General features: G+C 39.0%; 2 protein-coding genes across 2 annotated transcripts; both read left to right on the top strand.

The window, feature by feature from the left end:
• The first annotated feature begins 4 nt into the window (after positions 1–4).
• yod1 (YOD1 deubiquitinase) lies at positions 5–5,039 on the top strand. The gene is made up of 3 exons (XM_037100447.1): positions 5–147; positions 1,426–1,638; positions 2,007–5,039. Exons 2-3 carry the CDS (start codon positions 1,431–1,433, stop codon positions 2,702–2,704), a joined length of 906 nt encoding a protein of 301 aa, XP_036956342.1. The 5' UTR covers positions 5–147; positions 1,426–1,430; the 3' UTR covers positions 2,705–5,039.
• A 1,720-nt stretch (positions 5,040–6,759) lies between these two features.
• zgc:158258 (uncharacterized protein LOC791186 homolog) lies at positions 6,760–14,886 on the top strand. The gene is made up of 4 exons (XM_037100445.1): positions 6,760–6,886; positions 11,026–11,172; positions 11,419–11,614; positions 11,725–14,886. The coding sequence occupies exons 2-4, from the start codon at positions 11,068–11,070 to the stop codon at positions 12,864–12,866; spliced, it is 1,443 nt and encodes a 480-aa protein (XP_036956340.1). The 5' UTR covers positions 6,760–6,886; positions 11,026–11,067; the 3' UTR covers positions 12,867–14,886.
• Positions 14,887–15,126: the final 240 nt, after the last annotated feature.

Here is a 15,126-nt window from a genome sequence, read left to right as displayed (position 1 = left end):
CCTCGGCTCCTGTATCTATTAGGGAATGTACGGTACAAGCCAACAGGCAGAGAGCGTGATGCCGTCATATGGACGTAAGGTGACGTTCTACACATCAGTCACTCACTGGATGTTTATTGTTTGAGGTAGGGCTGCAGTCAACAGCAGGTAAGAAAGCAAAATAACTACTCGTCATGTCAATAAATGAAACCCTGTCGTGTATAGATTTGTTAGCTAACAGGTGACAGAATTTACCGAAGTTTAACTACAACTGAAATGCCCTGAGAAACTGTCCAGTTAACGCAAAGTCAGTGGCCAGGTTAGCATGCTTAAGTTAGCAGGTGATAACGTTACATGGTACAGCTAACGCAGCTAACATGAACGTTTGCTTGTTTGTTTGTTGTTTGTTTGTTTGTTCGGGGAAGTAGCTGTGTTGAATGTACACACTTTAAAGATACCTACATTTCGAGAGATTTGAAAATTGGCTCCACGTAATGCAGCTTTTTTCTTGCTTGGCAAGGAGTTTCTGGTTAGCTCAGCCCCACTATCTGTCACTATCGTCAACGATAACAGAACAAAGAAAATAAAACAAAGCAGTGTCGCTGTCATGCGCCTCACTGTCGTCCTGCTGATCATCAGCACTTTCATTGTTTTGCCGGGTCCATAACAACCAGCATAGTCCTGTTTCTTTCTGTGTTCCATTGGCTAATTTAGCCGATGCTAGCTATTATAGCTGATGAAGCAGCAGGCTAATTTGCGAGCTAGCCTAGCTAGCTAACTTAATTGACCATGACATGAAGGTGCTAATGAAGTACATTTCATAACCAACTCGAGCAGGCAATAATCAGGGCTACACGCATACAACTGAAATAATTAAATCATGTTCGAGTGATTCCAGAGCCCCTCAACAAGATGCTAGTGTTTCAGTCAAGGTTAATAGACAACTAAACTTTTCAAATTGTTTGTAAGTCAGAGTTGGCACTTTTTAAACTTTCACAGCATAGCAGTGATTGAAAAGAATCGGTCCTGTTTGTACCTCACGCATAATCACTAGTTTTACATTTGAAACGTTTGAATGAAATGGTTATTTCATTTCATATAGGTGCACTATGTAGTTTTGGGGACGAAATTGCAATTAGAATAGAAAGTCCATCATTGACTCAAGAAATGGATGATGCCTGATCTTGAAATAGTTCATTTGTATTGACTTTAAACTTTGAACAAAACTAAAATTGCACGTGAATATATTTGAATAACTTTAATCTTACCTTTTTAGTTAGGAAAGAAGTGTTTTTATTCTATCACAGATAGGATAGACATCGTTTTATGTCAAAAATAATTAAGAACTTTAAATAAGTAATCATAAATCATAGGAGTCTTGTATAAAATAAGGACAAATACATAGTGGCAACAAATACTTACTGTGTTATTAACATGTTATTGCAGGCAGGATGTTGCGGCTTCGCTGTAAGACCAAAAATGGGAGCCACATAATGCAGGGCTTGACTCATCAGTCCTGTGTGCAAGAGCTGAAGACTAAGGTGGAGGAGCTCACTGGTATCCCTTGTGATGTGCAGAAAATCATGGTTGGTTATCCACCTTCCAGCCTTGATCTTCGAAATGGAGATGCTCACCTTAAAGACTATCCCATCAAATCAGGTATGTTGTCAAACATACATAGATGACATGAACTGAAATCCCTCTATTTATGGTTTGTGAGCGGCCAACTTGTCAACAGGCCACTCATTAAAATGGCTTACAACATATTGATGAGATAAATTGGGGTCTACTGCAAATCATTTTCAGTTTTCTGCCAAGTAACAGAGCACTCTATTTTGAGATTTATTTAAGTGAGAGTGACAGAAGATTTTACTTAAAAGTCAGCATTTAATGTTGTATTTCTCAGCCAAGAAAACTGGAATAGTTGCATCTCACTTCACATATTTGCAAAACTGTTTTTATTTAAAAAAATTCTTGTTACCAAAGACTGACCAGGCTGATCTGTGGTGTGTTGTCATCCTCTGCAGGAGACACACTCATTGTTGAGGAAGAGAAAAACAAGCCAAAGACTCAGGCTCATCCCACTGTGACTAAAGTACCACGCCTGGAAGCCTCACCCATGCTGGCGCGTCGAGTCGTCCCAGCTGATAACTCCTGCCTCTTCACCAGTGTGTATTATGTGGTGGAAGGTGGTGTGTATGACCCTGCTTGTGCCCCAGAGATGCGAGGCCTCATCGCCCAGATTGTGTCAAGTGACCCGACAGCGTACTCGGAAGCGGTACTTGGAAAGACCAACGAGGAATACTGCACTTGGATAAGACGTGACGACACCTGGGGAGGCGCCATCGAGGTGTCTATCCTGTCCAAGTTTTACCAGTGTGAGATCTGTGTGGTGGACACTCAGACTGTCCGAGTGGATCGCTTTGGGGAGGACGCCGGCTACCACAAACGTGTGCTGCTCATCTACGACGGCATCCACTATGACCCGCTGCAGAAAGAAACACCTGGCTCCGACACCCCGCCCCAGACTATCTTCTCCACAACAGACGACATAATCCTGGCCCAGGCCCTCGAGTTGGCAGATGAAGCCCGCCGCAAGCGGCAGTTCACGGACGTTAACCGCTTTGCATTGCGCTGCATGGTGTGCCAGACAGGCCTGGTGGGACAAAAGGAAGCTCGTGAGCATGCCAAGGAGACAGGCCACACCAATTTTGGAGAAGTGTGAGCATCGTTTTGTCTTTCCTCCTTCTCACAAATAAAACCACCACCAACCCCGTGCCCCATGTCTGGCAACTGTTGGTCTATCTGTCAATCTGCTTGTGTGATCCTCTACCTCACATTGTCCAGCGACATCTATGGAGAATCTGCAGACACTGTGTTCAGCCTCTAACCAGTTCAGTATTACTCTTTAACTGCTGTGAGTTCTCAAAGTCAGAAACACTACTGCAGTGCTCCGATGTCATTAAACCATCGTTTAGTCTGTTTGGGATGGTTTCATATCTGGTTAACTGGGTCAAGTACAATAAGCAAATTATTCTTAGCATTTGTTTTATTCTGTTTGGAGTACTCGATGGCTGGATTGTACTGATAACAAAACAAATAGTGCAACAAATGCACCAAATTGCCAACACTTTCCTGTGACTGCTTTTTTTTCTTTTTTTTTTTAAATCCACCATCTGGCTCTGGAAAGAATTAAAACAACTACTGAGAATTTTTTGCACTACGTATGATGTGATCTGATTCACTGTTGTCTTAAGCGCAGCACACAAAGTTTGACTGTTATTCATCATGTTGGTTATGTAGCATGTTCTTTTTTATTTCCCTTGTTGACAGGTGTCAGAAGCTAAATACTAAGAACTGATCATTTGGTTAACTTTAGATGTCAGAATTATTCAGCACAGTTCTGTGTCAATGCTAAGCTGGATTTGTCTTGTTACAAACATGCTATTCGTGACATTTTTGAATTTACTGTGTAGTGGCTGTTGAAATTGGGGTTTGAGATTGAGGTTATGCATTTGGAAACGCAAATTGTGATTTAAAAACACAAAATTAGCCTAATTACTTAGGAGACTTAATCCTTCATTTCTTTTTTTCCTTTTTTGATGTTGCAACATGGTTTACCAGTGAGGCTGTTTTTAAAGTAGATTGAAATATGGTGCTGAAAACAACATTTTACAAAATCTGTAGCTCTTTGTTTTTCCTCATGGGTACGTTTTTCAGGAGTGTCATTTTTAATTCTAGTGTGTGATTTTTCAAATGTCCTCATGTTGTAGGAACTACTCTTTTTTTAAAATACAGTGTTTTTGTTTTATATCGCTGCATATTTTTGATTTTCATTTTAAGCTTGATGGGGCGTCGGATGACAGAACACAAATCATGGTGAGAAGGTGGCGTAATGACTAGAAATCTTAAGTGGAAGAAATTCTGTATGTCAGAGATCAATCCTTTTCCACTTAATGCATTTACTGTTCAGGTATAGTCTTTACACTATGTGCTTTGCTAATCAGTATAGGGCTGCAATTAAGTTATTTTCAGCATTGATTTATATGCAGATTTTTGTTGTTATGATTAATCATTAAGTCTAAAATGTCACAATAGGAAAAAATGCTATTTGCAATTTCCCAGTCGTCTTAAATTTGCTTCAGCAGGTCAAAATCCAAAGATTCTTCATTTAGTATCATAAATGGCAAAGAAAAGCAGAAATTTGAACATTTAAGAAGCTATAAAGCAGCAAATATTTAAACTTTTTTGCCTCAAGAATGAAATCAATCATGAAAATAGATGGCGATTCATTTTCTTTCAACCAATTAATTGTGCAGGTGTAATGTTTATCAGCCATTTAGCTTTGCAATTTCAGTATTCCTTCCCACATATGCGGTTGTTAAGTAACTTTTGGAAACTACGAGTAAACATAGTCCACTTTGGTTTAATATTTAATGCACAGTGTTAAATGTTTTTGCACAATTGGAGCATGTTCTCACATTTTCAGCTAAAGTCAGGCATTATCTCTTTGCTAATTGCTTTGATATTCACTGGGTACAAGGATAAAAAACGTACGTACAAACACAGCTCAGAAACATTCAATTGGAGGAGGCCATAAAGATATGCATTGGATTACTTTTTTTTCTTGTAGCCTGGATTATTGTGTGCTGGTGTTGTTCAGAACCAGTATATGTGAGGGTTATATTGGTACTGAGTTGTTGCCAAAAATAATAGGATTGAGAGTGATGTCACATTGTTATTGGTTCAGACTCAGAGATCGTGTTGGGAACAAATGAAAGGCAAAGCAAAAATGTCCAATTATGTCTGTGTGAATGTGAATTAGTGTTTTTTTTTCCTTTTTGGATACTTTAGGTAGTTTATTTTAACAGTGATTATGGATTTAATAGGCTTGCATAAAAGTGAAACTATGAAATGGCTTTGTTGTATTTTGTATTTACCAAGTTCTCATGACTCTTCAAGGACAATAACCATGAATGTTGCACACAGAGCACTACAGAATAACTGGATTTACTTGATTTTTTTCAATGTGGTGTCACAATTAAAAGTTATAGCCAACATTGTTGTGTACGAGTCCTTTTGTGTCAGTTATTTCATTTTTTTTATGTCTGTAGTCATTGTTATAATTCTGCTCAAACTACTTTTTAGTAAGTCATTACATTTATATCTATTTCTAACCCCTATTGACAGCCCGTTGCTACTGGAAATAAACCCTTGTTGGCAAAACAACACTGATCCTGTGCCATCGTAGTGGGATTACACTACCTACATGTTATTTTAAGAAACATCTAACCAGTCTTAATAGGATCTAACATTTGTCCACGAGCTGGATGACCAACTGTAGCAGCTACCACTGCTAGTACAAGATAAGACTTACAGAGGGGGTAATTAATAACTTTAATAACAGCCTTATTGTATCTAGGTGTACTAGTTTCAAGGCCCTCTTAGCTGAGTTGGGTGTAATTGGTTACACAAGTGTTTTTTTCCCTATGTTAGCCAAAAGTGCCACCAGCTCACAGATGGTTTTATGGTCTTCATTTTATCTATTTACTGACTTACCAAGGTCTCCATTAAAATGTATGACCTGTCAATAGATAACAGATCAACAGTTTTGACAATCACTTCATCATTTTCTCTCCAGCCATTATGACCTGAGAAGTGGTCGGTTAAAAAAAAAAATTAAGGGAAAAAAAATCCTGTATGAAAAAAAATGTTTCACACATGAATACAAAAAAATTACCCTCAGAATTACCAGGTAGACTACAAAATGAAAGTTGTGCAAGCTCAAATGTTTAAGAAAAGAAAGTTTTAAGTAATCAGTTTCCTTCAGTTTTTTTAAGTGAATTCAATTTGTCAGATTTAACAGTGCAAGAAATCCACAGTCCAGCAGCTTTAAACAATTTAAAGGTGCAATAAGTAAGAATTTTGGTTGAGAATTCTCTCAAATTAAATAATAATGTGAAGAAATAACACTACTGATGTTATTACGTCTACATATGTTGAAGAGATATCAACTGAACTTAACATGGACTGTCATTACTGGACCCATTCGGTCCAGTGAAATTTGGAAAGTCTACAAGAGCCACAATATTCAATTATTTGATTCTATTTCTAAGTTAGCCAGGTGCTAAACTGGATGTTATCCACCTCAGTCAAGTCTCTGGTATGCACTCTCTATGGACCCCACAACACAGAAGATTCCGGTATTTTCATATCCTGGAATTCTACATTTTTTTGGTTTCAAAGTGCCACTGAGCAGCTTTTATTGGAGCAAACTGGGCTCCAAATGTGTCCAGATGTAAGATAACGACTGCTAGCTTCATGGCTAACTAAGCTAACTAGCTAGAGTGAATTTGACAGGTGGGAAATTCTTATATCTTAGGAATTTATTGCACCTTTACCTACATCTATTATCAGAAAATGAGTTTTGGTACTTGAGTAAAAGTATTTTCCATTAAATTTACTGCCAATGGGTGACTTTCACTTTTACCAAAGTACCATTTTCACACACAAAAAAACTTTACTCTAGTCTAACATTTGGGTACTCTTGACAACACATCGTCTAATCTGGAAGTAATTACCTCCTGCAGAGTAATATGTAGTCCGCCTACATTTCCTTTAACAGTAGGTATTAGTTACATGTCGCTGTGTGAGCAGAGGGGAGTCTGATACTCGGATACTGATTCAGCAGATTACTACAAGTGCAAGTTGTAGCTACCATGACAACGGGGCTCGTGCGTCTTAAGGAGAACGCTGCCCTCTGATTGGCTGAGGGCTTAGAGCACAAAGTCCTTCGTGCAGGTGTCACAGAGCCGCTCGCCCACTCTCACACTCACTGACCGCGTCTTCACACGAAGACGAGGAGGCAGATGATGGATAACTGATCAGTGTAGGAAGGTTCAAACAGGTATGTGGTCATTTTTTTACTGACAACTTTAACTTAATGCTCAGTTGAATCGACTGATAGAGAGTTTAAACAACCATTTGTGTTAGAAAAGTTCAGTTAAAGTCGTGTTTGTCTCGTGAATCCATAACGTTTGCTTACAGAGAGTCAGTGGTGTCAACGTACGTTTTAGCGGTTTTTATCTATTTTTATGTACTGATGAAAGTTTATTTTGTCACAACACTATGGTCTCCTACTTCTTCTCTGTTTATCTAATGTGTAATATAGTCTAGCTGAATGTTTTAAATTTACATGTGTTTGCAGATTTTAAGCTAACGTTAGTTTATGTATGTGCACAAGCTGGACCTAACATACAAAGTTTAAATATTGCCTTTTAAAATCTATTTGGGATCTTTGGGCTTCTGGAGACTTTAATTTTTTTTAAATTGTCCCCTACTACCTTAGTTGTTCAGGAGAATCTATAACAGTGTAAAGGTGCCATATGTAAGGTATGATATGTGGTAATTACACCACCTGTCAACCTGTATGCTGATAATCCAAACTTTCCCATAAAATTCAACTAATTTTATAAACGTTTTAAATTTGCATTTGTGTTTGCAGATTTTAAGATTAAGAAGTTTATGTATGTTTTGCAGGCTGGGTTTAGCTGTTTTAGGGAAGCAAAAGTCTAAAGCAGGGGTCACCAACACGGTGCCCGTGGGCACCAGGTAGCCCCCAAGGACCACATGAGTAGCCCTCAGGCCTGTTCTAAAAATGAAAATTGAATATTGATGTTATCTGTTTCCCAACTTGTTAAGTCATTGCTGATAATTATTGTGAGAGATCATTAATGTGATCAGTGTCTTCACATAGATGAGTATGATTAATATTAATAATCACATATAACTAAAGGCAAACTGAGCAGATTTGTTATTTCAGAAGAGTGTATCAAACTGGTAGCCCTTCATACGACTCAGTACCCATGAAGTAGCTCTCAGTTTCAAAAAGGTTGGTGACCCCTGGTCTAAAGCATACACTTTTTGATCAGTGCATGTTTTGTAGAGCCTATATTCGGATATATAATCTTTATTATATGTGCCTGAGGAACCTGAAGGTAGAGGGTTGAAGGGCAGGTATTGAGGATTACAAAAAGAACGTGGGAAAAAACTGTGGTAATTAAACCAAGTTACATAAGTAAGTATAATAAAACCTTGGCTTGATGCACTTTTATAGCCACAATCAAAACAAAACTGGAACCAGAGGTTGTTGTTCCAAAGAATGTCAAATGGCAGTTAGTTTTATGACCCCAACCTCTACATCATACTGTCTTTTGTGTCTGTTGCCCCTGTGTTGATAGTTGTATCTATATGGAGATAATGTTAATGATTATTTTCACTGGTTAAGAAGATGTCCTTTCACTTGAAACGGTCTGTGAGGGTTAATGACTAACCACAGTGTAATTCTTCAGAGGTTTTGTTATGACAAAGGAAAAAATCCCAAGTCTGACTACAGACCTGACAGCACAAGAACTATTTGATACTTAAAACATTTTGATGAATGTTCTGCCAAGTGTTTTCTGTTCAGTTGCCTCCAGGTAACGGCAGCTCCTCTTTTTATTTGCATGTGATCAACGCAAATTGTGTCGGGTTAAAACACAATAAACTTTATCTCAGACTTTCCACTGTTTTACAGATTCATATCCTGACCTGCAGACAGCAGGACAGATGGGGGTATTTACATAATGGGATGGTGATAGGGGCTCTAAAATTTTACAGGGATGGGATGACATGGCAAAGCTTTAACAGTGAACAGGACTGCTTTTGTGCCTCTCTTGGCCTATCTAACAGTCCTTCCCTCTCGGGTGGTGAAACTTATCCAAAAAGTACATTTCTTTTCACCAGGATCAGACAGAGGTGCCTTTATACTAAACTTCTAACTCTGTTTCTACAATTACTAGTATTTTTTCTCTAAAATGTATTAAATTGATGTTAGACAACTACTACAATTTCTAGGAAGATGGTTCTTTCTAAAGTGTGTCACATTGACAGAATAGTGCCTACATTTTAGCATCCACAGGACACCAAACCCTAATCATTTACATACTCTTTAATTTTCACCAGCTAAAACTAATACACTCCAAATTAATAGTCTAGACTGTTACAGTAAGACAACGTGGTCAAACTGGATATCATATAGCTTGCAGGAGATCATTGCTGCTGCCCTGCACTCCCTCTGAAACTGATCCGGTTGAGGAAGATTAGGAGTGGCATGTGTGCTGTAATCTGAGTCACATGCAGTAAGAGGACTAGTTCGATATCTGTCAGAAACACACTCCAAGCTATGATACCCTGTCATTCTCTCTCATCAGAGGGCCAGTGTTCGTGTAAAACACACCACAGGGTTGTCTGTTGATGAGATGATATTCAGACAGGTCTGTGTGTGACACTGAGCAATTTAGAAAACTAGAAAAGTATCCTGACAAATCATACATGTCCACCTTAACACATGCAGCTTCTAAGGGTCATTGGGGTTGTTTTGTATGTGTACTTTACATTATCATGAATCATTTGCCAATTATACTGTAGTCTTTTAGAAGGATTTCAAGGCAGCCACTAGAAAACACACCAGAAAAGTGTTAGACGTTCATTAAATCCATCATAGTTAACATTTAGCCACCTTACTAGCCAACCTATTGTCCTTTCTTTCAAAAGGTACATTACAGCAGTGCAGTTTTTGAGCATAATTACTTTTTATGTCCGAAGATTTACGCTTAAAAAAATGAAACAAGGAAACAATTAAATGCATCAGTAACTTTACTTTTCTACAGCTTTCTTTGAGTAAAGAAGACATTTTTACTTGTAACTTCAAAGTGCAGCAAGCGAATCTGGAGAAAGAAAGAAGATTTTTGAGTTTCATCAACAGGTCATCAAATACTGATGACTGAGTTGGTGGCTCCGGCCGAGACAGTCGTTATTTGACAACCTGGGGAGGATAATCAATCTTTCTCTGTAATGGGATTTTTTAAAATTCACTTCACTTCACTTGAATTGCCTTGAAATAGTTTTGAGTTTCCTGAGTATCTGCATATAATAATCCTGTGCCAACCATTGGACCCATTTGTGGTCATTTAATGGCATGATTAAGTACGAAGTCTACTGTTGTGCACTCTCGCCCAAGTCATGCCGCAGTATTATAAATGTGTTACGAAAGACGGATTCTTGGGCAACATGTTATAACTCTTTCAAAATATCCAACCACAGTGTAGGCCCTATTTACCGTAAAGGTTAATGACATTAATCTAACCCATTTCTAATTTGAATCCTGGGTTGACATAACTCAGGGTTAAATTTAGCTCTACATGTTTGACTGTTTTACATTTAATCCTGAGCTAATAGTAAACACAGGTCAGCCTCATCCGGAGCTGTCCAGTTCAAGTGGTGCTGATTACAGTTCACACACACAGGATTTTCCATCCTCCACTGGAAACAACTTGATTGGAAGTCAGATAGTATTAATCAGAGTCAGTGCACATTGTACTGATATCTATCTATTAATTACATAATCAAAGATCAAGCCAAAGTCTAAATATCTTTACAGCTATTGTCAATAAATCAGATGTGGTTAAAGTTCCTAAAGTGCCAAATTTGGTTGATGCTTTTACAGACAGTCCAGTTTTTTTTTTTTAGTTGGACATCTGTTTATTTTTGTAACAGAGATCTGACATGATGAGTATCTAGCATGTTTTTTTGCAAACCTTCAAACAGACTTGTACATGTAAATGCTATTAGCTTCCAACTCTCATCGAAGTCCATGTGTCCAATTAACTCTAAAAAACATTTGGGGGGCAGTTTCTGATTTATCTGCACTTTAATGCCAATTAGAAAGTGCTGCATAAGTTTAGCACTCTGTAACAGAAACGCTATCATCATGGCGATTCAGTCTATAGAAAGAATTTTTAAGAAAATTCCCAATGCAGTCCATTAGATTCTGTACTGCACAAGCAAGAATGCAAATTAATGGCTCCAATAATGTGATTAAAATATATGAAACAACAAAAATAATCCCTGAATTCTTTTATTTTTTAGAACAGTGTTGCACTGCCAAGTTTTTTGATGAACAATTTAAACTGTTATTTAAACACAACATATATTCTCTTTCCATAGGTTGAAAGACAACAATCTTTAACGCTAAAGTAGCGCCCAAAGATGCCCAAAAGCGATACCTGGCCAGGTGGCATTGGACTGGAGGCGATGACCAGCATGGACAGCGCTGGCAGCTGTGACAGCGTTGTCAGTGGCAATTCTGGCTATGTAAGTTCCTGACTTTAGCCTCTTGAACCTAAAAATGTTATCAAGACATCAAGACAAAACCATCTAGGTAACTGATAGTTGAAACATAGGAGCTGAAGGATGGGTGTAAGGCTTAAATATGTCCATCTTAAAAGTCACGCCAATTGTTCTGCTGATGTCTAAGAGTTTAAGTCACTTTTGAAATACTTACTAATACTTACTTTGAAAGGTTTGTCGTAATGAAAGCCCTACTTTTGTGTATTACAGAGTGATGATAGTCTGGAGCACCTGTCTGCTGAAGAGAAGGCCTGTCTCATGTTTCTGGAGGAGACTATTGAGTCTTTGGACACAGAGGAAGATAGTGGCTTGTCTAATGACGAACCTGACCAACTGCCCTGCCCTGGCAATATTGCTAACAAACTGGCTGACCTGTCAGCCTCCATGAGCAAAAACAAGCTCAACAGTGAGTTAATCTCTGCGCACAGATGCCGAATTAGCAAGTAGTCAGTGGAAGACTTGTAAGAGAGTTGTTTTGAATCTGTAGTCACGAACATGTGCTTGTTTGTCTTTCAGGTCCAAAGAAACATGCCTCCAAGGAACCCACCAAGGAACCCACCAAGGAAAATGTTGACACCAAACTTAAGCAGAGCTACCTGGTTCCTACACCTCTTGTTGTGGCAAACGGCTCTCCTTGTTCTGTGCCCAGTGCTAAGCCGGGTGTCCCATCAGACAAAAACCTCAGCTCTCAGCCTCAATCACTGAGCCAAGTACCGGGGCACAAACACGACCAGAAACCGACTCCACCTCGAGTACCTTTAGAGGTTAATGTTGTGATACCTCCTCCCATCAAACCCAGGGATTATTCAAATAAGTCTCCTGAAGGTTCTTTACCTAGAGGACCTCTATCCTATGATGCACTTGTTCACCTGCGGAGGAGTGCCTCTTCAAAGAAAACACCTCTGTGTCCCAAAATTGATCATACTATAGACTCAGACAAGCACCTTCCAGGTGCAGTGAAAGGCCCAAACCTCAGCAATCCACCAAGACCTGACAGATACAACTCAGAGGCTCCTCCAGCTGTGGCCCCCAAACCCAAAAGGATTCCTGCCAACATATCTGGCACAACACAAACCAAAGCATCCATAACCTCAGATTCTTCATACAGTATCAAGAATGCAAAAGATCCCAAGGTTGTTAGACTGGAAGCTTTGCACAAGCTGGGCCTTCTGACAGACCAAGAGCCAGAAAATGATACAGTAGCCCCACTGGCTCCCCGTAAATCTCACTCCTCTTTGGATCCACCACCAAACAGATATACAAGAGGCCCATCGAATGTAAATCCATCAAGAAGCCCATCATTTTGCTATTCTCAAGTGTCCTCAGAGCCCAAGAACAAGCCTCTGCAGAGCAGTGCCAGTTTCCATCACTACTCCAGACGTGACCAACACCCTGTGTCTGCATCACATCCCGCTCAATCCAACGGGTTGAAGCCAGCTGGTCTAGAGCGATCTGCTACCCTGGACGGCCACATAAACGGTGGACACTGTCCTGAGCAGCAACACATCGCAACCTCCAAGCCAGTGAAAACCACCACTGCAGCTCAGCCTGCACCCAACAAATCCTCAAACTCAGTTGGATACACTGTGATGGTGGTGCCCGGGATGGGAGCCGATCGAAAGGAAGCGCTTAGAAAGCTTGGACTGCTCAAAGACTGAAACAGATGAACAGCAGAAGTTTGGCTGTGTGAATGCAGAGCTTGGAAAGAGTTCAAGTGTACCATCAGCTTAGAGAGCGTTAGAGCATTAAGCGGGGACTTGGCACTCGGCACTTTGGCAAACACAAGCAGAGGAGGAAGAAAAAAAACAGGAGAAGGGCTATTCCAGCACTTTTAATGTAGGTCGCCGTGACTTACTTACATGCGGGCAGTTTCTCTTCACCTATTGTTCTTCTGTAGGTTACACAAGTATCTGAAAAGGCACCCTACAAACCCTTGAGGCTCTATTGTATGGTAATTATATTAAATCTAATCAGAATCTGTTTGCTTGAACAAATTACAGTCAGATATGACTTGATAGATCACCAGATCAGCCCAAGTGATTCATATGGCATAAAGAAGCACTTCAAATATCAATATATTGAGTAAGAAGCCTCAGTGTGCATGAAACAAGCCATACTCAGGTTTTCTACTAATCTTGTTCCCTCCTCATTATAATGTACAGAACACACTGCTCCTCTGTACTCCTACTTAAAGGAAACATCAACACAAATTAGCTGAGTTTTGACGATACTGACCATTTCATAATTCACAGATGTGCCTGTAAGTGGATTGTGTAGTACAGTCCTTGGAGCAATCAGTTTATGCAGCTCATAATTATTGTAAAACAAAATTCTGAAAGTGTTTTGGGGTGATTTTTCAGTGTTTTCTAATCTTTAGTAGCTACCAGCAGTTCATTAGGTAACACTTTATATTGTTGTTCTTGTAATATGCATTAGTTAATGGGTAACATGGCCATAATACATCCTTATAAAATGCTTATTAACATAAATGAGGCTATTTCAGTGTTAATAATGGCATAATAAACATGTTTATATAACATATATGAGCCTAATTAAGGATTCATTAAGGCATTGCTTCAGATGTGGCAGCTGCAAGAAACATCCTTAACTGTTAATAAATGTGTAATAAAGTATGCATTCATCTTTAAGTAACAAAGAAGAGCTCAGTAAAGGTACAACTAACATACAGCTGACTGACATAATTAATAATAATTAAGATGAAGGTACAATAAGTACGAATTTCAGTTAAAAACATTCAAAATTAACAAAAGTTATCAACAGATCATTAATAACAGTTCTTGTGTTTTCTGAAAATGTGTAAGATATGGACTGAAGTTAGCATGCTAACCAGCTAGCTCCAGCGGGTCCCAGTCTAAAGCGCCCGTGCTATTGGTGTAAACACCATCACCCCTCCTGTTCTCTCAACTCCCAGTCCGGACTGCTAGCTGAACGGCTACCTGAGCCAACTATCTGACAGAAGCTATAGTTTGCAACAGTAAGCAGTGACACAGTTAGTCAGTTCAATAAATGTGTGTGCAATGATGATTTGTAAGAATTGGCCATCTGTCGAATCCATACTCCAGACAACTCCAAACATGGCTGCTAACTAATGCTAACTGTAGCTGCTGTTAGCCAGTAAGCTCAGCTATTAGCAGACTCTACAGGGGCTAGGAGCTCGGAGCTAGCTCCGGGATTCTGAAGGTACAAAATGGTTCTTGAGGGGCTTAATGGTTTGTCTCCTTCTGTCTTCATATTCTGTTTGTAAATTTACATTTTTTAACAGAAACTACAATTTGTTTCTTAGCATTCTATAATCCGTTTTTTAAAATGTTTTTATGAGGACTGATGATTGTTTGTAATCTAACATGTGTTTATGATGTTATTAGTCCACGTACTTAAAAGGGCCTGATCACCTGTTAAGTAATTCTTTCCTACAAGGATCTTAATATAAATTGTTAATGCACATGATTATTGAGATCCAATATTTTGTTAGCTCACCGATTTCTTTCTACTCTTTTATACAGCACGTGTAGTTCAGGTGGTTTTGAAGATGTTTGACAAATATGTGGCTGCCTTCACTGTCTGAAAACTGGAGATGTTCATACAGAATGAAAAAACGATGATAATGTGACTATTTTTACCCATTCTATCTGTGAAAATAAAGACGTTCGCATCTGACATACTGCATGCTGTTATATTTTCCCCTCAAACCTTTAAATATATTATTAAAATTTACATCCGTGTCTTTCTGTAGAAGTGTTAAATAGAGCCAGTTTTCTATTTAAGACGCTCAGTTTCTGAAATAGTTCCATCTCCAAGTAAACGCTTTGACTTGTGATTTGAAATGAGATTCAAGTGAGATCTTCGTGATTTGCCTTTTTGTACTGAGCTGAAAGAAGTGAGGTTGTTCAGTCAAAG

The sequence above is a fragment of the Acanthopagrus latus genome, chromosome 6, assembly GCF_904848185.1.
Source record: "Acanthopagrus latus isolate v.2019 chromosome 6, fAcaLat1.1, whole genome shotgun sequence".
NCBI classification, from domain to species: domain Eukaryota; kingdom Metazoa; phylum Chordata; class Actinopteri; order Spariformes; family Sparidae; genus Acanthopagrus; species Acanthopagrus latus.
This window is presented reverse-complemented; position numbering and strand designations above follow the sequence as displayed.